Below are 26471 nucleotides of genomic sequence, written 5' to 3'. Positions count from 1 at the left end.
AGGAAAGCATTTGAGCACAAGTACTGTTTAGCAGTATTGCTAGATGTAGCTCAGGCGTTTGATAAGGTCTGGCACGAAGGTCTTTTATATAAGATTAAAAACATTCTACCTTTAGAAAACGAGCATTTAAGTTCTGTCGAAGAATGGCTAGCGAACTGGCGTATAAATGTGAATGAACAGAAGTGTAAGCATATTACATTTTCGCTAAGACCGAAGATGTGCCCGGCAGTAAAAATAAACAATATTTTAGTACCCCAAGCGAACGAAGTAACATATCTTGGTATTCACCTAGATAGAAGACTCACGTGGAGAAAACTCATCTCTAGTAAAATAATAGAGCTGCAAATTTAAATTGGCTTTTAAATAAAAACTCCAAACTTAGCCTAGACAACAAAGTGCTTTTATATAATGCGGTCATAAAGCCGATTTGGATGTATGGCATTCAACTGTGGAGTACGACCCACAGCAACTAACATTGATAAATACAAAGGTTTCAATCAAAAATGCTTAGAACAATCACGTGTTCACCAAGGTACATGCGTAACGAAAATATCCATAAAGACTTTGGTATCCCTATGGTAAAGAAAGAAGTAGAAAACAGCAGAATTAAATATATATCTAAACTTCGAGATCACCCAAACCCGTTGGCTAATGCTTTGGTACATTCCTGCGATCAAACACGCCTTAAAAGAAGAGACATGCCTGCGTATTAAAGAGCAACGTATCACCAAAACAGCTCAATCACTTGCTTGAGCCTGTCTAATTTTTAAATAGATTTTATAACTTATTGTTAGGGTTTAAGAAAAAACAGATCCAATAAATAAAATAGTTTTGAAAAAAACTAACATTGGAGGGGGTAAGAGTTGAAAAAAAAATCAAAATTTTTTTTTTGAAGCACCCTACTGTACAGCAACTGTGTTTCATATCATATTTGCTGATACTGTGCTGTGGAGATAAAAATTTAGTGTTGCAAATTTTTTGCATTAATTGCCCCTAAAAAGTGGCGGTAGAAGCGTTCCATCTAGAACGCTCTCGTTTTCTCTCGGTTTTTTATTTCCGTTTTTTGTAAAGAACTTTTTTTCTTTTTTCCGAAAATCTAGAAAAATTTTCCTGAGGCCTCCACTTTGCTAATTAAAATAGCTTTAATTAGCCACTGGATTATCCATTAATAAAACAATTGTTTTTTATCCGACTGATTTTAGATGAATGTCCAAGGATTAGTGATGATCACCGCAAAGAGATTCGATTGGAACTGGATTAACACGAATATTATTATTAATATTTTTTCCAATTTTTGTTAAATCAAGTTAATGATTCTATGTTTTTTCTATTATAAAATAAAATAATTTACTGGCAAAAAAAATTTAAAATTATCTTTTTTTCATACCTCTGACTTAAATACATACAATACAGTTAAGCCATTTTTCCAACAATACGTGTACCTTATTCTTAGCCGCAGGTAGCTTAACTGAATGAATATTAACTTACAGAACCATTTTAACCTAGTTGTGGTGAGCTTACCTACAGATAGTTCGATTATTGTGAATGCGTGGGGAAAACAGTTCATAAAACTTGCATTTTGAACACGTAAAACTGTGTATATAGTGTGAGTCGGAGGGGACGACGAGGTAAGGTCGAGGGATGGTGCCGCTCAGGTGGCACGTTTTGTGTTTTTGCTCGTAACAGCTCGCTGCTACGCACTTCGACAATTCTTTTATTATTGCAACAGCGCTCAGTTTCATTTTGCTCTTGCAAAATCCTTGCACGGCGCACGAATTGCAGATTTTTCCAATTGCTGCAATAGCACAACAACAAACACACGCAGAAAAATATTTGCAATGGCTGTAAAATATGTCAGACCAAAACCCATGTTTACTTTTGTGCAATAACACGTTAAAATATAAGTACATATACATAAAAACATATTACGCCGTTAAATTGTTGAGGAAGGTAAATTTTAAATAGATTTTATAATTTATATTTAAATTGAAAAGATTTGTTACAAATTTTTGTTAAGAATGAATGCAGAAGGTGCGCCAATTTACAATAGTCATGTACAATAAATTTACCGAATCACCTGTTCTTATATCACTAGATTGTAAATTGGGTGCTCTCGTGCCCTTGCATATTTCGGTATAGGATTTTTGTATTTTGTGTCATCGTGCATATCACATAATGATTATGAGCGACAAAATATTCACCGTCTTAACCTTATCTATGCATCTGCTTTTCTCTTTTATAGATTTTACAGCTGATTCCTTGTTCTAGTTAGAAAACAGTCCCTAATCATTTCCAGTTGTGTTCGTTTTAAGATTTATCATAATGCCGGTACACACGCAGACTCTTTTGTCACCCCACGAAGCTCCCGTGTCGCCAGTGCACGGGCGACATGCTTTGTGTTATTATTCGTAACGAGGCATCTCAACAAGCAAAAGTTGATGGTACGCTATCTATATTGCTGTACGTGTTGCCTGTGTAGACTCCATATTGCTTATAGAATACAATATATGTCATATAAATTTGCAGCAGTGTGTCAGATCAGTTTTCATTTCTATGAAAATTTCGAAGAGGCAAAACAGTTCATTTACATATATACAGACAGCAGTTTCATTTCGGTTCTTTTTTTTTGCTTCCTTATGAAATTCATAAGGCATTTTCAAATTTTTAAGCGCTTCTGTAGTTCGAACTTGCCTGCTCAACCCCATTTCGCAAATGATTCTGCTATCATAACAAATGCCCACACACAGATTTGGCAACAGCAATGACAATAGATTTGACAGTTAGTATGCCATAAAATCGGTTGCTACGCCATTTGACATTAATTTTCATTTTGAAATTGTTTCCGTGGTTGCACCTGATAGATATAGATTTGCTGATCAAATACATACAGTAGGTAGAAAAAGTAAGTTATCAAAGAAAAATATAAATCAGCGAAGTGAATAAAATTTAAAAGTTTACATTTTTTTAAACGAAATATTTTTTTTATTGAGACCATCTTTCAAAGTATCTAATTAAGGTAATAGACAAAAGAGAAGTTCATTGCTTTTATAAAAGGAAAACATACACACATACAGTAAATTGCATGTAGAAAAATTAAGTTATTAAATTGTTTAATATCGACAATGTTCATAATTTCGTCTTGCTAGTTGACCCAATCGTTGTTGCATGGAGTTGGCAGGCGTCAAACACTAATTTTGAGGAAAATTATTCCAAATGTTATAGATGCAGTTCTTCAAATCAACCAGGTTTTGGGGTTTCTCTTCAGTTAAACGCATCTTAAGGATTGTCCAAGCATTATCAATGGGTGACAAGTCAGGGCTTTGCGAAGGCCATTTCAATACACTCACATTTTTATTTTGTAAATGTTATGTGTTGACTTTTGCAGTAGGAATGGGCGCGTTGTCCTGTTGAAGAAGGATAACCGGTCCAACTAGTCGGTGACCCTCGGGAATAGCATGCTCCTTTAAAATATTTAAATATACTGCAGCAGTAACTTTTCCTTCTAGGACTACAATATTGCCAGGGCCATTCGCAGATAACCATTCTCACCCCATTAAATCCTTTTCCACCGACTTAACTGTGGGTAGAGTGCACTTGTATAATAGTTCTTGTTCGGGTGAGCTCCAAATGTAAACCATACCGTGGGAATAACGAAGACAAATCATCGATTCATCAGTCCAGAGTACCTTATGCCAAAAATTTTGAGGTTTTAACCCAGCAAACACTGTCTCTAACGTTAGAGAAAAAGCTAGATTTTACATTAGAATTCTAATATAGTTTTCTAATGTTTCTCGAATCGAATTCAAGCTTAGAGAACAACATTAGAATTTGATTATAGAATGATTAGAGAAACACTCGAAATGCACTATCGATATAAATGATAGTTTTCGAATACAATAAGTGTCTGCTGAGTCGCTCATTCCTAGTGTCAAATAAAAATAATACGTGCGAAAAGAAAGTGCTTTAAATTTTTTTAGACGGTTATTATTATTACAAAATTACGGGTAAATAAAATTTTTAAATGTATAAAAAAAAGTTAAAGAGAGAAAGCGAGCAGATTGTGGACATGCTGTTTGATTATCGTGAGTTAAGGAATGAAACCCACGATGCACTTGAGTCAGATGCAAATTCGCCGCCAGCTCTTAAAGAATCGCGAAATGACAATATCGAATGTGATCCAAGCGGCAGTGAATCCGAAAAGGAGTTAAGTGAATCAAATGATGACACAGATAGTGCTTCTGATGGTGAAAATTCAAGTTTGCCACAGGACTTAGCCGAATGGACAATTAAACATAATATTACGACTTCTGCGACGGACGACTTATTGAAAATTTTAGGAAAGAATGTTTCAGGACACCAAAAAAAAAATACCTAAAGTAACAATGGGTTCGGGAGAATATGTTCATTACGGCGTTGAAAGTGCTTTGACCGATTTTTTAAATCAGAATGACATCAATGATACCCGGTTGGACTTAAACTTTAATACTGATGGGCTTCCACTGGCAAAAAGTTCTAACCTTCAGGTGTGGCCAATTCTAATTAATGTAAACGGGTGGGACGATGTGAAGGTTATTGGAGTGTATTGTGGGAATAGCAAGTCAGCAAGCGCACACGAATTTCTTACAAAATTTGTAGATGAACTACTTATTTTAATGGAAAATGGAATATTTTTTAACGAAAAACATTACTCTGTAAATTGTCGAGCTTTTATATGTGACGCACCTGCGCGTGCGTTTATCCTTGGTATCAAAGGTCATTGTGGATATTCGTGTTGTCCTAAATGCATACAGAAAGGCCAGTCTAAAAATCACAAAATAATTTTTGTTAAAGAAAATAGTCTTCCGCGAACTGATACCGATTTTCGTGCTCGTGTTGATAGAGCCCATCATGTAATTTTAGAACCGATGGTAATTGAAAAGCTTCCAATAGATATTGTTAAATCGTTTGCTTTGGATTAAATGCATGTAGTCTGTCTAGGAGTTACAAAGACTTTATTGTTGGCCTGGATAAAAAAACGTAAAAAACCTTATTCACTTAAACAGAAACAAATTCAAGCATTAGATTCAAGAATAATGTTTATTTGCAATCAGGTGCCGCGAGAGTTTGCTAGGCACCCACGTTCTTTGAAAGATGTTGAGCGGTTTAAAGCCACAGAGTTTAGGTGCTTTCTTCTCTATACTGGAATATTTGTACTAAAAGAATTTTTAGATCCAGTAAAATATAACTAACTACTAACCTCACTAAGCATTAGGATTCTTTTAAGTCAAAGTAATTATATCGGGTGATTTTTTAAGAGCTTGATAACTTTTTTTAAAAAAAAAACGCATAAAATTTGCAAAATCTCATCGGTTCTTTATTTGAAACGTTAGATTGGTTCATGACATTTACTTTTTGAAGATAATTTCATTTAAATGTTGACCGCGGCTGCGTCTTAGGTGGTCCATTCGGAAAGTCAATTTTGGAGCAACTTTTTTCGAACATTTCGGCCGGAATAGCCCGAATTTCTTCGAAATGTTGTCTTCCAAGCTGGAATAGTTGCTGGCTTATTTCTGTAGACTTTAGACTTGACGTAGCCCCCCAAAAAATAGTCTAAAGGCGTTAAATCGCATGATCTTGGTGGCCAACTTACGGGTCCATTTCTTGAGATGAATTGTTCTCCGAAGTTTTCCCTCAAAATGGCCATAGAATCGCGAGCTGTGTGGCATGTGGCGCCATCTTATTGAAACCACATGTCAACAAGATGCTATTTCAAGCTTTGTTGCCAAAAATGGGGAAGAACTGAACTTGGTTGACATGTGGTTTCAACAAGATGGCGCTACATGCCACACAGCTCGCGATTCTATGGCCATTTGGAGGGAAAACTTCGGAGAACAATTCATCTCAAGAAATGGACCCGTAAGTTGGCCACCAAGATCATGCGATTTAACGCCTTTAGACTATTTTTTGTGGGGCTACGTCAAGTCTAAAGTCTACAGAAATAAGCCAGCAACTATTCCAGCTTTGGAAGACAACATTTCCGAAGAAATTCGGGCTATTCCGGCCGAAATGCTCGAAAAAGTTGCCCAAAATTGACTTTCCGAATGGGACCACCTAAGACGATTTAGCCATGGTCAACATTTAAATGAAATTATCTTCAAAAAGTAAATGTCATGAACCAATCTAACGTTTCAAATAAAGAACCGATGAGATTTTGCAAATTTTATGCGTTTTTTTTTAAAAAAAAGTTATCAAGCTCTTAAAAAATCACCCGATATTAAATACAATAGATGTGCTAGTCAAATGCTGGAAAAATTCGTAGAACTTGTGCCTCAGTATTACCATGATGATTTCCTTACATTCAATTTTCAATGCTTAACACATCTCGCAAGTGATACCGTAAATTTCGGATGTTTTGAATCTTTTAGTGCATTTAAATTTGAAAATTACTTATGGAAATTGAAGAGAAAGATAAATAGCATAACCATGTCGTCTCACAAGTATACAATCGTTTAGTTGAAGACAGTTTTAGGTCAAACAATACTATGAATCCATCGACTGAAATTAAAAAAGGAAAATTTACAATCTTCAAAGTTTTACTTTTCGCCGAAAGAACCTGATAACTTTTACAGCGTTAAAGGCAAAATATTTAAATTAGTGGCTATAAATAAGGCCACAAAGCTACTTGGAAAGGAAGTTCTGAATTTACAGGATTATTTTGAAACACCTATCTCATCAGGAATTCTCAATATCAAGTCACGTGAAGTCTTAAAAATTTCGTCTTCCGTCTATCATCACATCTTAGATGAAATATCAGAAAAAATTATAAAATTTAGTAACTACGAGTCGAACATCAACTTGTTCATTCCTTTCCTTCATTAATTTTTTTTTTGGATATTTAAATATTTGTAAGCATTATTTATTAATTCGAACATATAAACGTACATAAATTATTCGGACAGAAAATGGATTTTAACCACATCATAGAAGAAGCATCAGAAAATACTCCTGTAACTAAAAAAAAGGTGGGAAATTAAATTTTAATTAAATAGTAAAAGGGAAATATCTTAAGTATTTTGTTATTTTTCAGATATTGATTTTCTTGAGAAAAGGATATTGGACCGTATAAAACAGTCGGAAAATAAAATACTGAAAGGTAAGAAAATGGCTATGCGACTTTTGTAGCTGCGTATATTGGCGTTTTACCATTCAGTCTTATGTGACAACTTATGAAACGCCAAAATATGTTTTTTAATGTTATAAGATACGTTTTTGTATTACAGAAATAGACCACAATCAAAAATCCTTAAAGAGGGCGCTGACACGAGTTTTGCAAAAAAACAAAGCAGACTACAAAGACAAGCCACAAATCACGAAGTGAGCTGCTCCTGAAAGTTCCATTTGATAACTTGGAACAATTTCAAAATTTTGAAAAGGATATACAGGAGCATTCAAGCAAATTTAATGAACTGGTAATATTTTTATTAACCAACAGACTATCTAAATTGTTAAACTTGAACTCAATGCATATCTTTCCAGAAGGAGGAATTTTTCACAGTATCTGGCCACACAGCTGAAAAGTTCGTAAAAAATGCTTGGCGTCAAATTTTTACCGATGGTGTTGCGCAGAATTTGTGTTGGAAGGGTACGAAGGATAAAATGGCTGTGTAACAGCTGCCTTAAAAAGTATAGTTCTTCACATTTCCGACATTTTAAAAAACTAATTATTTTGTTTTAGGTACATTTTCGCCTAAATTCCCTCATGCGACAGATACAGATTTTGAGCGCACGTCCATAGTCTTCTTCCAGCATGCTAAAGGTCGCTACATGAAGAAAAAGGCATACGACTCCAAAAAAACAAAAACTTAAAAGAACATAATGTGATCTCATTTTAATTTTTTATGAATATTTTTGTGTTTGAATTTGAATTTATAATTTTAATTTATTCACTAGAATTTAATATAAAGACTTTTGTGTTGGACTTTTTCCACACAACAATATTAATATTAATGCAATGAAAAATGAGGCAATATGAAATAAAACTGTTTTAATTTGAAAAAAAAAATATTTTTGTAATAAACGAAATCCAATAATAGCTCCAAAACAATCAAAAATCAACATTAGAATCCAATTAGAATTCAACGTTAGAATACGATTAGATAACTAATATTTTTCTCGAAATCGAGAACTAAGTCCCCTTTTTGTAGAGAATGCTATAGTTCTCGACAGTTTTTCTGATAGTTTTCTAACGTTCTACCTTAGAGAAATATATTAGAGTTCGACTCGTTCTCTAATCATTCTCTAACTAAAATGTTAGCTGGGAATATGTGCTCTTTTAAAATGGTTGCCGGTTTTTTTTATATTTTTTATTTGCCTCATCTAGGTAGACAGTGTGCACTGAGGGGGCGTTCTTGCCTTCTTTTATAAGCTGTGCACAAATTTTTGAAACTGATTTGAAGAAATCAGAATTGAAAATATCCAAAATTTGTTTGTCAACTCTCCCGTTGTTGTTTTGGGCGCCCTTGTCTCTTCATCCTGATGACTCGATTTTCTTTTTTGTAGCCGGCAATCACTTTCCGTATTGCGACCTGACTTTTATTAAATTTTCCAGCAATATAACGTGTGTGACCATCTTAATGCAAATTAAATATGGTTTAACACTCCTCATTCGTTAATTGTTTTAAATTCACCATTTTCTGAATTTTTTTTTTAATTGTAAAAAAATCGCCTTAATATTTAAAAAAAAAATTAAAAAAAAAAGAAAACCTTAGTTACCATTTCAATATAAAAATTTATAAAATAAATAATTTTTGCCCTTTTAATGCTTTTTTGTAATTTATTTTCAAGTTTTAATATGAAAAACACTAATTACTGCACTTGATAACTTACTTTTTCCACGCATTGTCACTGAGCATTTCAATAGAAGGCCACGAAAATTTCTTGCCAGACACCTGATCGCCACTAAAATCATCAATCGTGATACTTTGATAACGGTACTTTCCGAACATACACTAAAAAAATTATGAAAGTGAAAAAGTATTGCGCGTTTAAAACAGCGCTGATTGTTTTGGTAACTTATTTTTTCTACCTACTGTATATATCTCTGCACTATTATGTATTGTGCTTTTATTGCAAGACTAACGTGCTCCTGATTTGCAGCAAATCACCCAGAGGGTGGGAGAAAGATTATACATGTTACTAATTATCGGGTCGCCATACGTATTATAGCATTATTATATTTTTTATACTCTTACAACCAGTGGCTACAGAGTATTATAGTTTTGTTCATCTAACGCTTGCACGTATCACCTACAACTAAGCGAGATAGATATAGGGTTATATATAAAAAAATTATCTGTCCGTCCGTGCAAGCTGTAACTTGAGTAAAAATTGAGATATCTCGATGAAACATGGTATGTGGCTTTCTTAGTACAAAAAAAGTTTCGAGTTCGTAGATATGCGTAATCGACCAACTGCCACGCCCACAAATCGGCATTAACCGAAAACAATAAGTGCCATAACTAAGCACCAAATTAAGATATAAAACTGTAATTTAGTACGGAGGATCGCAGTAACAAGGGGCACTTAAGCTACAACAATCAAATTTGCTGAGTACAAATCTTATAAGAACTTCTACGGACAGTGTGAAAATGGATGAAATCAGAGGACAACCCTGCTCACTTCCCGTATAACGGTACTGTTAAAAACTACTAACAGCGCGATAAATGAATAACTAAATACGCCAGAGACATTAAATTTTATCACCGAGATGGTATGAGAGACCTTTATGGGAGCTGGTTTAAAAATTTTGACGATGGGCATGGCACCGCCACTTTTTGGTGAAACCCCATAACTCGGGACCCAACCAACCGACTTCGACATTTAGTATGCGGCATTCTAGTTACATTTTTATATCACTGTGTGGAACTGAACGAGATCGGACAACAACCACGCCTACTGCCCATATAGCACAATTTTAAATTCCACTTGATTTGTTCAGTTTCCAGTACAAAAAGCAAGAAGCAATTAATATAACGAGATACAAATTTGCAAGAATTATGTCTTTACTGTGTGCCACCTTATGACTGAAAATTGTTTCAACCCAATAAAAACTGTTTAAGCCCCTAGGTATCGAATATTTGAACCCGATACCTATAGTTGACTTTTGATCGAAAATGTCGGTCAATGTCTGATATATTTTACTGAAGTTAAGGGATAATCCTTCTCTTATAATGGTATGTCTGTATGTCAAAAATTGAATCGGACCAATTCCCTTAGCCCCCATATTCTTGATATAAAGATTTTCGTACTTCCGGGTGACTTTATACCGCATTATCCCAATGAAAATAAGAGAGCGAGTTTTACCGATAACAGTCTTTATTTGTGCCTAAAATGGATAAAATTGGGCGAAAACTTGACCTATCCTTTATATACATAACTAATATCAGGTTTTTCGAACATCCGGCTGACTTTATTCTGTATGACTGGTTTTACACCTTAAAATATTTCCCGAGCTTTGATTCTTGCAAGTTGCAAGAGTATAAAATGTTCGGTTGCTCCCAAACTTAGCTCTTATTTGTTTATACATATGTATATATTTTCAGACATTATCCATGAACAATAAATTCTGAAAAGTTTTGCTTTCATTTAAAACGGCCAAATTGAAGTTCCAATAAAATGTCCCCTAAACTCTAATAACAGTTCATAATATGAATATTTTACATAATTTGCCATATGCATTTGAAAAACTATTAGATGGAGGGAACGTCACATTATTTTAATGTTTATGCGTTTTAAATTTACATAATTTTATATTTGTAGTGTTTTTGTGTATTTAGTATATTTGAAAATAGTTTATTTAACAAATATATAAAAACAAAATACTTTATATTTGCTTTATATTACGCTGCATGTTTAATCAAGAAGAAAATTATGGAGATAATCTTTACAAAATTCGAGGATAAACGAAACACATATGGAGTATTAGTGAGATAAAGGATACAATCACAACGTTTTTGAAATAAAGCAGTATTATTGTAACACGTGAAAAATAATAAATAAATCTTTAGGAGATAATTTTTGTAAGAAGTAGAATCAGGAAGTAAAAGTAACATCTTTTTTTGTTTAAACTTGTTTGTTTTACTTTTTTGTGCACAAGAAAGTATTGAAAAATACAATGCACCTCTAAAAAATCAATAATTTATCCCTTATCTCGTTACTTTCCCGCTGTCGATGGACTTTTTGAACGGACTATTTAAAATATACAAGACATGAACGTTATTGAACTAACTTAAAAAAAAGATAGAAAAATATACAGTTTTATTGTAATCAGCGGCAGTTAATTTCGTCCTATTCGATACAAAACTTGAACTGTTTAATATCATTTCAGTAATGTATTGTGGATGTAGTTTTACCAACTGAGTGCGAAAATACGAATGATCTTTATCTTCCTACTACTCCATATGTTTGAATCCGTTAAAAAATTCAATGAAGCTGGGATTCATTTGAAACATTTTATTCCCCATTAAACTCAATTTTCTCACACAGATCACAATAGTTATTACCAACCACCAACATTTTTACTAATAACATTATAAAGTGTTGTTGAAATCAAAGTACTTGGCTGAAAAGCAAAACTCATTACAAATATTTACATTTACATCATATTTAGTCTTCAATGGCCGTTCACGAGGCATCCAAAATATTTTTGAAAAGTGTCCCTCTGCACTTGTAGATGTGACTACTGTAATTTTTTTTACAATTCGAGAAAACACGTACATATGCTTTCAACTTCAACATAACTGCCACGCCTGCTTTTTCAATGCATATTACTACTTTCAGAATGTATATTGTTAAAATAATATTTTTGAAACATTATTATCCGCTGGTTAAACTTATGAAAATTACTAGAGTATATATATTAATATAATCAACTTATAAGAGAAATAATTATTTTAAATATATTATTTAAAATACGTTATTGAAGAACCATTACAAAAGTCAAATAAAAAATATGTTAAGTAATAATACCCCAAACCCGGAAGGTGAAAGTAATACTGAAAGAAAGTCTTTGTCGCACATGCCAAAAATAGCTAAATATTGTAATATGTTGCTAAAGATGTATTTACGTACAAATGTAAATTCGGAAAATATCTCTGAAAATGTTTAATTAAATATTTCGTTTATAAATATTTTGTGTTTTTTTCTAAACTAAAGAAAACCTATGTGTCTTATGTACAGTCAGAACGAAAAAGTTAGAATTTAATTTGCCTTTTTTCTATTCCGTACCCAAAAATATGACGTACGAGTATATGCAACTACAAAAAAAAACCTTCTGGATATGGGGTATTTGTCAGAGTTCGGAAATATTCACTAATATATGTTGTGCTCATTTACCATTTATGAGCATTATTCTAGAAATCTTCAATGGTGTTAGGGGTAGTCAGAACTTTCACTTTAATTTTCTTAAAGTATAATAGTTTAGAAATAGTCTCTGAAAATTTTAGGTAAATCCGATAAATACTTTTCGAGTGAAGCAGCTGCAAGCGACGTACGAAGCGAAGCATAAAACTTCCAATACGTATTTCTCAAAACTATATTTTTTTAACTGGTACCCACTGTAGCTTGAAAACCACAAAGAAGATTTCAGTGAAATGTAGCTTTTGAAAACATGAAATATTGTGCCTGAAGTATCTTTTTTTAATTCCGATTTTTTATATATAATTAACTGTTAAGATTTTCCCGAAAACTTTATCTTGAGGCAACTATTGATAATTAATTAAAAAATATTAGATCAGGCAATTTTTATGTGTGATTGATTTTAAATGAATGTCCAAAGATCAGTGATGGTCCCCGCAAGGTGCTTCAGTTGGAACTGGATCAACACAAACAACCAATACTTATAAAACTCTTTTAATTTCTAACAAGTCAAGTCGGAACTTTATTTAATGATGCTATGTTTTTACTATGATAAAAATAAAATTATTTATTGGTAAAAAAAGTATTTAAAATTACAATTGTAATTCTATCTGACTACCCTTAACCCATTTAATTTGAAGTTTTTATTTTTTTTCTATATTTTAACTCAAATCATTGAAACTCTGCATTGGGGAGTTACACGCTTGCATTAGCAAATATGGGTCTTTATTCCATCTGTGCATTTGTACTTGTATGCATTCTTCCTCGAAAGTATTGGTGCAAATAAAAGCAACAACTAAGTGTACTTGACAGCTACGTACGTATTTTTTTTTGAAATTTTCGAACTCTGACCTTTTAATTTCAAAACAAAAATTATGAGATAGATTAAATAAGTTTTAAGTAAATACAAGGAAATTAGAAAAGTTTTCTTCTTACAATTGTGAACGGTATGACTTGGAGTATGGTATTTTTCATTATGCTATTATATTTATAAATGTGTACATAACATATATGTATGTTTATGTAATTTTGCGTATATGTATAGATTGTTAGAAATGTATTTATATCATGTGATTGTATATATGGAATGTACAACTGAACTTACAGAATAAAAATAACTCGATTACAAGAATTTTAAATATGAGCACAGTTAATATTCAAATAATAATTTGTTACTAAATAAGAGCTCTATATAATATTTGTATTTCTGTATTTATAAATAAATGAAATAAAATAGATTTTGATATGAAATCATACTTAAAAATCGACTAAACTCTATATGTCTATAGTAATTAAAAATATATTTGTTACGTAACTAATAAATATTTGTATAGATATTTCAATATTTCAGAAGTTAGAAACAACCCACTTACTTGAGTTTGTAAACGAGTCAGTCCTCGAATCCATAGTATTTGACCAGCACGGGGTTTCTTATCTGAGTCAATGGAATCAAAGCGCTCTTCTCCCAAATGCATAGCATCAGTATATTCTTCAGGATGTCCACGACCCCATCTGTAAATAAATACACGAAATTGACACACAAAATGAATATACGAACATATTTTCAATACATACATACATATTACACAAGATTTTATTCAAATACATACAAATATTTATGAATAGGATGAATTGAGTGTGTACAAAGAGAACTGGGTAAAACGAAACTATTTAACATTGAAACTTTACATGTTAAACAAACATTACTTTGTTTATACATTATATTAATGTACATAAAACCTAGACACAAACGGATTCTTCATTAATATTAAACTGATATAAGAAACAAGTATATAAAATAATATATTATATTTTGATACTATCTGCGGCGAAATTAATATATCAAAGGTTATACAGTTGTGGTCCGACGCTAATATTAATCAACACTATTTTAGTGGCTAAACTTCTCCTATAACGGATGCCAAATATATATAGATTTAAAAATAAATCTTACCAATACAATTTGTTTACATATTTGCTAGAATCGAGTTTCTTTTATCAGAACTTATTTTGTAATCAATATTAAATAAATATAATACAAATGATTAAAATTAAATTAGTATACTAAATATGAATACATAAAAACACACAAGATAGAATAATTTCGCATAACATTAAATAAGAAATGATGATAGCAGCACAATTAACTTATTTGCACGAAGAAATTCATATTGGAACTACAAAACCGTTTTCAGAACAAACATTTTTATGATCCAAAACATATTCGTTGATTTGAAGAGTTATACTAACTCGCCAAATTTTAATAAAAAAAAAACTAGTAAACGAGACCGTAAAATATTGTGTAACCGGGTTTAGGTACAAAGAAAAATATCAAGTAAATTAATTACAGCATTAATTGATTTCAATATTAATATTATTAAATGTTAATACAAATATACGAAAATGTAGGTGAAATACGTTGCTTTTTTGTACTAGTTATGTTATTTCAATCCTATTATGTATATATGTATATTAATAGAAGGGGTACGCACATTCAGCATAATGCCCATATAAATTAATTAAAACAAAAGATTAATATTTACGTAAAATGGTATTTACAGTTTATTGCTTATAGTGATAAATCCTTTAAAGAAATTTTATAATTTGTTTAATTATTTATGCAAAGTTTATTTTATTTTTCTTATAAAGGTTTAACAGCAGGAGTCTAATTATTACATAAATAATAGACAGATAATTAAAGTAAATAACAAAAGGATTTTAATTAAGCACTTTCGGTACACATATGAACAAAAATAATATCGTATATTGCTAAGTGTATTAAGTAAATAAACTGATTTTATAAGTATATGAAATATATATATAGAATATTAAACATTTGTTTTTCAGTTTCATTAAGTATGTATCTAAAGCAAGGACGTACATATTTGTTTAATCAAGTGTACACCTTAAATCCAATCATATTGCGACGACATGGTTGGTTGTTCCATGTAAATTATAAGACTTCCCGTCAGTTCTTAAAGCGTAATTTTATTTACCTTTACGATGCTAAAACTAACTAAAACTAAAATTCAAATTCAAGTATATTAATTATTATACACATCTTTAAACGAAATTTAATACAATGATATCCGTCAAAGTAGTTATTATGAAATCATCATCAGTTCGATTGTTATACACTACAACCTTTTAATATAATACATGTTTCAAAATGCGTTATACAATAAATCTTTCAATATACCAAAGCGTTAACGAAGTGCAAAGCGTGATCATTTTAGCAAATAAAAATTTAATTCATAACCCGAAACCGTTTAGTAATATAACCTTTATTTTACTATGTAGCCCCACCATTTCACCTATGCACAAACATATGTGAACAAAATAATAGGAGTGACGGTACCGTTTTTTCGTTAAATTTTGTTGCAACTAATTTTTATACCATTATTTCCTTACGATGAAGGCGAAAGAGTAGAGTGCTTTATAAAATTGGGTTGGCCAATAAAATAGGTGTAGGTAATACATATTAAAAAAAGTGGTTATTTCAAAGTATTTTTCATATCAATTTAAGTATTGGAGGATTTACAATTTTATATTCCTTTGAAAACTGAAAAAAAGAAATTATTTAGAATGGGTCTTAAAAGCCACTGCATGAATAGTGTCGATTGGTAAAAACAATCCTATGTGATGAAGGAAAAACGTACAAATTCATTACAAATACGTTTAGACGGCCGAAAAACTTTGTAACTAAGTCTCTAAACAAAAAATTAAAATTGAATTGGAACTCGTAGTCGTCCAAGAAAAACCGGCCTGATTGATGAATCCCATATACTTCTCAAAGCAACGAAGCACCCCTTTTGTGACTTCGCGACAAATTGCAAAGGAAGTTGAACTAAATATTAGCGGACACTTCGGTGTCCATTAATAACAGGAATCTACCGGTTCATAAAACCAGAAAAATTCTCTTCTACGAAAAGTCTATTCACAGAAGTGCTTTTGCTGTTGAACACCAAAATTGGTGCGATCACACCGGAGAAAAAAAAAGTGGCGAAATATTTTATGCAGTGATGAACTTAAAATTAATATTTACGGAAATGATTGTAAATGAACTGTCCACCGGCTTAAAAGTAAAGAGTTTGATCGTAGATACACCACAAAGCCAATAAAACATTGGGGCGACAAGATAATGGTGTTTTGATGTTTCACCTGGCAAGACGTTGGTCTTTTATTTTAGATCAAGGACGCAATGATTGGCTAAGGTTACAGAGATATTTTGCAAAACGTTATGTTACCGTGTACTAAAAAAACATGCCAGTGAGATGGTGTTATCAATCAGCTAGATAACAGCTCGAAACATACAGCGGCCTAAGGCCTAGTCAATCCTATTATCCTAACCCGTTTGAGAACTTATGAAGTGGACTTAAGAGGAGATTGGCAGCCTTTTCATTTCAAAATAAGGAGCAATTGTGGCGGAAAGCAAAAAATCTTTGCGATGATACCAAATTGGAAACATGCCAAAATTAAATCAATTCATGACGAATAAAATTGGAAAACTTATGAAAACCGCTGAGGATATACAGGTTATTAAAACCCGTGGACGGAATAACGCATAACTTAATCTTTTTTTTTCCATATTGAGAAAACATATTTTACACCAATTATTTGGACCACTGCTATTTCTTGTCGTTAAAAAACTCAGTTTTAATACTCGGAATGAAAAATTTACGTATATGTGACCTGGTCTACGGAAAGGGGGCTTAGGTGTCAAAAAAAAGGAGAACAATTAATGAGATAACGAGAAACTGACGCTTATTTTTAATAGCTTTTCCCAGATAACTAGTTTTCGCACGTTAGCTCCCTTTTCGTAGACCATGTCACATATGTATATTTCTTGCATATAAGTGACTATGCAACTACGTCAATATAATTCTCTCACAGAATAACTAAATACTAAATTTTTAGCACAAAAGACTCCCTACAGTTTATTTTCTAGCATCTTTTTATGTGTGTTGTGTATAGATAAAGATACAATTATGTAAAAGACTGGAAGCGTTTATTATTCAATCGAAAATATTTACTCACGATAAAATTTTAGGCAATTTTCTTGTAGGCACTGAAGTGATTAATTGTCCCCATACTAACGTACCAATGCCAAAAAATATGCACCATAACCACTGATCAAGAGATAGTGCCTTAGTGGAGAATGCCATTTTACCATATTGTATAATAACAACCTAGAAAAATTCAAATTACTTATACACTTATATCATTCGGAATAAAACGCATACCTGAGAAATCATTGTGAAAATCCATATTGTATAAAATATGGGATTAGTGAATAAACCTTCTACTACATTTCTCTGTCCATGTATTTTTCTTGCATTTATCTCATTGAACAATGTCATCATTACGAATGTATTAAAAATTATAGTGAAATGTTGTGTAGGTCCAGCACCAAGGTCTTGGCCACGCCCGGATTCAATATCAAGTATCCAATCTCCTAAAATTCAAACAATGTATATTTTAATAAAGTACAGATATTAATTCAACATATATTCTTACCCACAAACAATAGCCCGAATATAATAAATAGCTGATACAAAGCTTGTCCCAAAATATTTTTCATCATTGTGCGTGATATCAAAGGTTTAGTACGTCCGTACGGTTTACGTAAAAGCAAATCTGGTGTTGGAAGTTCAGTTGCTAAGGCCAACGATGCAAGAGTATCCATAATAAGATTTACCCACAACATTTGAACAGCCTGTTGATTTACGCAATGGGATATGAACTACAAGCATTTATTTTCGATTAGCATATACCTTTAGTGGTGAATCTTGGACTGCGCATGCGCCAATAAATGCAACAATAACGGCAACGACATTCACTGTCAATTGAAATTGCAAAAATTTAGCGATTGAATCGTACACATTCCGCCCCCACATTACTGCCTTCACAATACTGCTGAAATTATCATCTGTTAATATAATATCAGAAGCTTCCTTTGCCACATCCGTGCCAGCAATCCCCATTGCAAAGCCTACATCAGCCTTCTTCAATGCCGGACCATCATTAGTTCCATCACCAGTCACAGCGACGACTTCACGGTTTTCGCTTACTTTGCTGTCAATAATACCTGTTCACACAAAGTTATTTTATTTTTAAAGATATGATAGTATATTAATCGACAAAGGAAACCATACACACCTTTAACAAGGGTGTATTTATCTGTTGGTGATGAACGCGCTAACACTCGAAGCTTGGGCCACACTTTATCAAGTAAATGTTGTTGAACCTGTAAAAAAATTGTAACGCAATTTTCATTTTTCTATGACCTATTAAGCTAATGCGATTCACTCACGTCTCCATTACTGTCCCTAATTCGACGGTTGAATTCTTTGCCTTCTAAAATGAGGAAATCGTCGTTTGGTCGCAATATACCACATTTAGAAGCGATTGATCGTGCAGTGTTAATGTTATCACCGGTAACCATACGGACAGTTATGCCAGCTCTCTGACACTTCCGTATAGCATCAGGAACTTCGGGACGGACGGGATCTTCAATTCCTACAACACATAAGCATGTCAAATTAGTCATAATATTCTCTTCGTCATCCCAGTTTGGTTCGCCATCAATATGAACTTCGTTTATAGCTGCTTTGCCAGGTACAAAATCACGATAAGCAACGGAAATAGTACGAAGGCCATCACAAGCCATCGGCTCAATGACTTCTCGTATGAGTCGCTCTTGCATGTCGCGAGTGAATTTTTCCAAAACTCCGTCGTGGCCATAAATAAAAGAACACCTAAAATATATGAAAATTATTTCTCAGGTTTTTCCAAAAATCAATGTTTCAATAATATGCATACTTTTTAAGCATAATTTCAGAAGCTCCTTTTGAAAATAGACGATATCCACCATTTGGACAAGGAATGACTGTGCCCATACTTTTGCGAACGGAATTAAATGTATATACTCGTGTAAACTTATCTTCAGTAATTTCGTCACGAATCGACTGATATTTAACTCCTAAACCTTGAACGAATCCTAACAAAGCACACTCAGTTTTATTGCCTACCTGTATTGGTAGATCTCCAGGATTTTGACCAGACTGTTAGGGAATGAAGTGTTATACGGTGTAAACTCTTTTTCGTCTACTCTTACCATGATATTGGATGTGTAAGCTGAATTCACAGAAATACCCATTGTTATCAAATTGCCCACATGTTGCGGTATATCGTTCAAAGTGGGAAGAACTTTACACAATTTTTCACATATATAAGATTGAACGACAGTCATTCGATTTGTTGTAAGAGTACCAGTCTTGTCCGAGCAAATGGCAGTGGCGTTACCCATGGTTTCACAAGCATCTAAATGTCTCACTAAGTTGTTGTCTTTCATCATTTTCTACAAAGTATTTAAAAGACAATCACAGTCTCCCATCAAAGATGGTTAATATATACTAACCTTCACGGAATATGCTAACGACAGTGTAACAGCTAATGGCAAACCTTCTGGAACTGCTACTACTAATACGGTGACGCCAATAATCAAGTGCTTAACCAAATTGTTTGCATAAGTATTTTTCCACTGTTTTTCTTCAATAACAAAAGTCTTTATGCAGAACTGGATGACTAGTATAATAACAGTTAATACAGCTATTGTAGAACCGGCATAACCAATTTGTATAGCCAACTTTGTCAATTTCGCTTGCAGAACAGACTTTTCCTTTTTATGACTAGCTTCAGCTGGGGATGAAGCTTGTTGAACGTGATTACCATCGGATTCAGATTTTACACCGTCTGTTGGTGGTGGGGACATGTTTTTCATGGGCGCCCGACCATCATCAACACCTAGATACAGACGTTCTTAATAATCAATATGTCACATTAATATATTTAAGATATTACATTGATAATAATGAAAAATAGAAAACCCAATACAAAGACACACTATAATATGTTGTATTAATAATACAATTAATAAACCAATACGTAATTATCAATACATACACATATATAGTATAAAACACAGTCGCTTTTTCTGTCCCTACATATGTCCCTTTGTATGCTTAAATACGGTTTTTCTTAATAGGTAGAGTGATTGAAAAGGAAGGTTTATATGTATAATAATATCCATTAAATAGTGGAGAAATACTGTTATTTTTGAGGTTTCTAATGTCGTAAATAATTACATCTTTTCCGCTTACATTGCAAACGCAGGCTGAACCTTACGAGATTTATTCAAACAATGTACTATGTATTGTACACATTAAAAAGGTCAACAGAAAACTTCGCAATGTTATATGCCTATCTCTTATGGATATCCCACAATAACATTTTTTTCATTCACTTTTTTAACAATTGCAGTATTAATACTTGTTCAATTAAATTCCACAAATACATTGTTGATGTAATATATATCTGTATGGCCCTTTACTGCATATGATTTAAATTAATATTTTTGGAGATATTACAGATTTAAAAATTGCGAGACGTTGCGTTTGGGTGGTACAGCCCGGCCGGGGCGGCGCGAGCGTGCCTATAAATAGCGCGTCGGAGGCCGCGGTTCTCCCTGTAACACTTTGAATTTAGCAGCGATCGGGCGCGTTTGTTATCGAAGCTCTCTAACGAAGAATATTTATAAGGAAACAATGAAGTATATGCGTACAATTTCAAACTGATCCTTCCTCAAAAATAATACAATTGCTAAATAATTGGAATAGTAAAATAGAACTGCAACCAAATACGCAGTGTAATGGATTACAACTGGCTCAGTAATCAGTCGATGAATTCCAGCCGACCTTTTCGTCTTTCCACGCTTGAGAACCGGTATCAATAGTATTTTCCCCCCAAACAGCTATGCTTTATTAACACACGAAAAAGCATTTGATCCATTTTTTTTGTAACCTAATTCAAGTTGCTTCACAAAAATGCTATATCTCATTAACTAATAGTTATATCCTAACTAATAGAAATCATGAAGATGGTAGTAGTAGTATTATCTAAGTGTCAGCCACAGAAAAGCGTGGACGGGTCCTGTATAAACAGTTTTTTGTAATTAATTAGCTTGCACACATGATTTAGTTTTCATGTTCATATTTCATATGTATGCCACATATGTACCTATGACAGAGTCTTGCTATTAAGATTATATTACTGCAAGTGACGAATGCTATGAATGAATTAAAATTACACATTTTTCAATGCCCTGAAGTACTGCAAACATATAATCGATGGCGCAACGAAATTTTAACAGTTGCTTATGCAGTCGTTTCTTCTTTTCGCTACGTGGCGCCAATAGCATATTCCAAGCGAAGCCAGGTCCTTCTCCAACTGGTCCTTCCAACGGAGTGGAGGTCTTCCTCTTCCTCTGCTTCGTCCGGCAGTTACTGCGTCAAATACTTTCAGATCTGGAGTGTTTTCGTCCATCCGGACAACATGACCTAGCCATCGTAGCCGCTGTCTTTTAATTCGCTGAACTCGCTGAATGTCAAAGTCGTCATATATCTCAAAAAGCTCATCGTTTCATCGAATGCGATATTCGCCGAGGCCAACGCGCAAAGGACCATAAATCTTTCCCAGAATTTTTCTCTCGAAAACTCGCAATGTCGACTCATCAGTTGTTGTCATCTTCCAAGTCTCTGCACCATATAACAGGACGGGAATTATGAATGACTTATACAGTTTGATTTTTGTTCGTCGAGAGAGGACTTTACTTCTCAATTGCCTACTTAGTCCGAAGTAGCATCTGTGAGCAAGAGTTATCCTGCCTTGGATTTCCAGGCTGACATTGTTGGTGGTGTTTAGACTGGTTCCAATATAGACGAAATAATCTACGACTTCAAAGTTATGACTGTCAGCAGTGACGTGAGAGCCAAATCGCGAGTGCGACAACTGTTTGTTTGATGACAGGAGATATTTCGTCTTGCCCTCGTTCACTACCAGACCCATTTGCTTTGCTTCCTTGTCCAGTGTGGAGAAAGCAGAACTAACGACGCGGGTGTTGAGGCCAATGATATCAATATCAAACTAAGAGGGATTTATTTGTCCATAATTTAGCTATTAGCTTGTGATAGTCAAATAAAACACGCCTATTACCGATATGAAACTGCCGTCGGTATATGTGTAAATAGGATGTGTTGCCTCTTCGAAACTTTCATAGAAATAAAAACTAATCTGTCAAACTACTGAAGTAACAGTTCACTGCTTTCAATATATGGAATACTAATTAGTAGTATATCCATAAGCAATATGGAGTCTCCACAGGCAATACGCACAGCAATACAGTTAGTATACAATAAATTTTTGCCTGTCGAGATGCACCATTATAACGTAAAAGAGAAATTATTTAATGTAGCAAAATTTAAGCTTTGAACTCTTTGCTCCAAAACACTCTCGTTTACTTTAGACTTTCGGTTCCAGCAGGTTGGACGATCAAAGCCGAGCCGAGCGTGAATGCATACATTTTCATACGAAATCACACAGGCAGCGCAGAGTAAAAGCTGACCGACGCCGAGCGTAAAGCTGATCAATGTAAGAAAACAATTTCGAAGCGCCGAAAAAACTCATATATTATATACTAGAGGACCCAGCGAACTCTGTTTTGCCTTAAAGGAAACAAATAAGCAGATTTTGGATTTTATTAAGGACTTTTTTAGGAAATACAAATTAAATATTTAATTTTTTTAATGATTCTTTGTTGTTCATGTATTATAGTGCAGAGGTCGTACTCTTCAGTTAGATACCTGTGTATCACACAATATTTTCTATTTAATTATCAGGTGCAAGAACAATCATCGCAGATGACCATTGAACATGCCACATACAACGGACCGTGCGCAAAACATGGATTCCAGATTCAAACCACAAACATTAAAAGATTGATCTTTTGATTTGTTAATGGTCACTACGAATGACAGAATCGGAAATTTAAGTCTTTTAATCTCAAACGGCAAGCCAGACTCATCCAAGGAATTTAAATAATTATGCATTCATCCGATGTCCTTATTCTGAACTCGTACGTTAGGTATTTCACTTCTTTATTCTTTGCCGTTAAATTGCTCGCTTACTAAACAACTCATTACTTCTGTGGTTAGTAATGATGTTTATTGATAAGTTCGTCTTTGGATGAGACAAAGTTACAGAAATTATTGTGAAATGAAATCAATTCGCTCGATTCATTAAGAGGTACGAGTACTCAACCATTGCCGATAGTCAACAATTGCTCAAAGAAATCTTGAACAGATTTATAATTAAGCAATGCAGTCATTCATTTCACTATTTGGCGCTGGCCTTCCTAACCTGACAAATAAACTATTGCACATGACGTAACACATGTCTTCGGTCCAGAGAAAAGCCCTATTATGTATCTCTTTATTCATCTCAAGATCGTCATTTATGAAATGGATACGAATTTGATGCAAAATATCTTCTGAAGTCGAGCCATGCTACCGCGGCGCTTTTACCTGGCAATTTTTTGTTATTTTACAGTCCTTTCATTTACAATATTTAGTATCCTTCTTGCATCACGTCATTTTCGGGAAAGATTCGATCGTCGTAGTCGCGGCATTGCAATGATGATAATTTAATGATTATACACTTGCAGCTATGGCTTGGTGTTTTACTTTTTGAAGTAATACAATATTCAAATGATTCTTACAAACATGAAAAGTGCTTATGATTTGAAATATATATTTTGTATTTATGAATTGTACTGACTTTTAACATAAAAGGATAAAAAGTACCTCTCCACCAATTTTCAGCCAAACTGGTTTGGCCGTTCTTGAGTTATAAATAGTGTATCTAACACGACTTCCTTTTATATGCATTAGTTTTTTTTTTGAACAATTAATTTTTTTCAATTCCATTATGAAATTTTCTTGGAAATATCCTAAAAAAAATTCCCTGAAAATTTGAGCCCTTAATATTAACATTAACCAAGGCATGTAAAAATTTTCCATTGAAAAATTATAAATTTCTATAGGTCAGAGGCATTTTATGGCATCGCTTTGACTTTAAACACATATTCCTCAGAATTGAACACTCTACAAAAGTGCCCATTTTGACGAAGTCGAAACTCACACCGGCGAGGTAGTACGGGGCTCTAAACCTGATTTTCCCACGAAATTCACATTTTCTTGTATATATCTCGTAAATGACAAGAGCTATAGAAAAAATGTACATGACAACCTTGTAGGAAATTTTATTTGCTACAAGAAAGGTCCGAGGTCAAAATCGCTATCATTAATACTTCTCCAGACATTCGGCCTTATGACATTCTGGTCCATGGGCTGTATAACAGCAGTACAATTCGGAGGAAGACACATTACCAATATTTTACCATCAGTACTTTTTAACTCTCTCTCTTTGGGGTGACAGGAAGCATTATCTATAAGTAAAATAACATTTTCGGGAAGATTTTCGCCCCGGAGAAACAAATATTTTTTGAAACCATTCTTCAAATAAAGCCAAGGTTATCCAAGCACTTTTATTTCCTTTGTAGACAACAGGCAAATCCGTAAAATTTTTAAGTTAGCGTGGATTGAATGATTCCACAATATTCTTTAATTTTACTCTATAATTACCAGACACATTCGTACAAGCAAGTTATTCTTTCTTTACTGTCCCGGAGCCGAGGTTTTTTTGGAGCGCACAAGAGCTCTATCAGGCAAAAGCTTCCAAAAGAGGCCAGATTCATCGGCATTGTATATCTTGAGGAGCAAAGCTCCTTGTTCAAACCTAATTCAGTAATTTGTTTGTTTAAGTTTTGCGAAAATGGGTTAACTGAATGAGTATTATTCGAAAGTTTTTCGCCTCATATTTTCAGTGTTAGTATTCCATATCTCTTTTTGGAATTTGTGACTGTTAGCACGAAAGTCACCTGGCTTTTCCTGTATTTTTGCATGCAAAAGTTTGGTCTTTACCTTGAGCATATCAGTCATGATAGGTAAGTTCTTTGCTCGTTGTTTTGCAAACCATTCCATGAGCGCTTTTTCCATTTTTGGAAGTTCTGATGGTTTAAACGTTTTCCCCTTTCCAGGGCAAGTTCCAGCATGTGACACGAACTGCTTTATGGTGGCTTCATTTTTCTTAATACGAGCTATTGTTGATCTATGCACTTAAAAACTTTTGGCTAAGGAATTGACAGAATATCCCCTACTTAGTTTCTTTAAAATGTCAACTTTCTATTTTATTGTTAGCAACGTTAATTTTTTCCTTGCGATTATGAAACCGCACTACACAAAACGTTAGTTAAAACCAGAGTTCGCAAATACTCATCACTGAGGAGTAAAATTTTTATCTTCCTCCTCACTACAACACAATTGAGGAGCAATAAATTTTGATTTCCTCAATTGTGAGTTCAAAGGAAAGAGTGCTCTTCTAGAATATTTCTCTTTAATACTTATCTTATCTTTTCGCTCCAATATTTTTTCCGCATACGTACGTGCTCCTCAAAATAATACTCCTCACAAGAGCGCTAAGTTTCTTTTCTCATCTCAGGTTTTTTATCACTCAGTATTTTGTATCGCTGATAAAGTCCGTTATGCAGCAGAGAGTGCACTTGAGCATTTTCTTATTCTCTTAGAGAGTATGTATATTTATAAATTTATGTTAAAGTTTAATTGTTGTTGGTGGGGTTATGTAAACAAAACTATAATACTCTCCTTAGCAACTTTGTTGCGAGAGTATAAAGATGAGTTTTATTTTTCGCATCACTTGAACACTCAGAGCGATAAATATAAAGATGATGCGTTAGGCAAATAGTTATCTTTTAAAAATGCTCGCTCATGCTAATATATGAGTGAGCCAAATACGTGAGGAGTTTTTTGTGATGAGAATGTTAGTTAAGCTTGCGCTCCTGAGTATTTGAAATGATGTTCTCTTGCAGAATATTACTCATCAGAGCAAGAGCGTATTTTGATGGTTTTACGAACTCTGGTTAAAACTAAGTCCAATCTCCCGAAACGCACATGCGTAAGAGTTACAACAATTCATCATCGAAAAAAACGGAACTTCCCAAAAATTTATTCCAACTAAAGAACCGTTACCTAGATCAACAAGGTCTTGTCGAAAGTATCGAAGTCAAAATTTTTGGATGTCGCAAGTACTGAGTACATAATGTA

At 33.5% G+C, this 26471-nt stretch overlaps 1 protein-coding gene across 17 annotated transcripts in view; it reads right to left on the bottom strand.

The window, feature by feature from the left end:
• Positions 1-26471, bottom strand: part of LOC120779425 (plasma membrane calcium-transporting ATPase 3) — a 273340-nt gene that overhangs the window by 240814 nt on the left and 6055 nt on the right. For 16 of the 17 annotated variants that reach the window (XM_040111640.1, XM_040111642.1, XM_040111641.1 and 13 more), the window contains 10 exons: positions 19814-20199; positions 19511-19753; positions 19216-19457; positions 18707-19151; positions 18553-18640; positions 18168-18481; positions 17911-18109; positions 17637-17848; positions 17431-17582; positions 13767-13905 (listed from right to left, as the gene is read on the bottom strand). In XM_040111640.1, the coding sequence (XP_039967574.1) occupies positions 13767-13905; positions 17431-17582; positions 17637-17848; positions 17911-18109; positions 18168-18481; positions 18553-18640; positions 18707-19151; positions 19216-19457; positions 19511-19753; positions 19814-20199 (2420 nt within the window). Of the gene's footprint in view, positions 1-13766; positions 13906-17426; positions 17583-17636; positions 17849-17910; positions 18110-18167; positions 18482-18552; positions 18641-18706; positions 19152-19215; positions 19458-19510; positions 19754-19813; positions 20200-26471 lie in introns of those variants that run through there. The other variant, XM_040111643.1, reaches the window with a different exon arrangement.

The sequence above is a fragment of the Bactrocera tryoni genome, unplaced genomic scaffold, assembly GCF_016617805.1.
Source record: "Bactrocera tryoni isolate S06 unplaced genomic scaffold, CSIRO_BtryS06_freeze2 scaffold_11, whole genome shotgun sequence".
In the NCBI taxonomy this organism is placed as follows: Eukaryota; Metazoa; Arthropoda; class Insecta; order Diptera; family Tephritidae; genus Bactrocera; species Bactrocera tryoni.
This window is presented reverse-complemented; position numbering and strand designations above follow the sequence as displayed.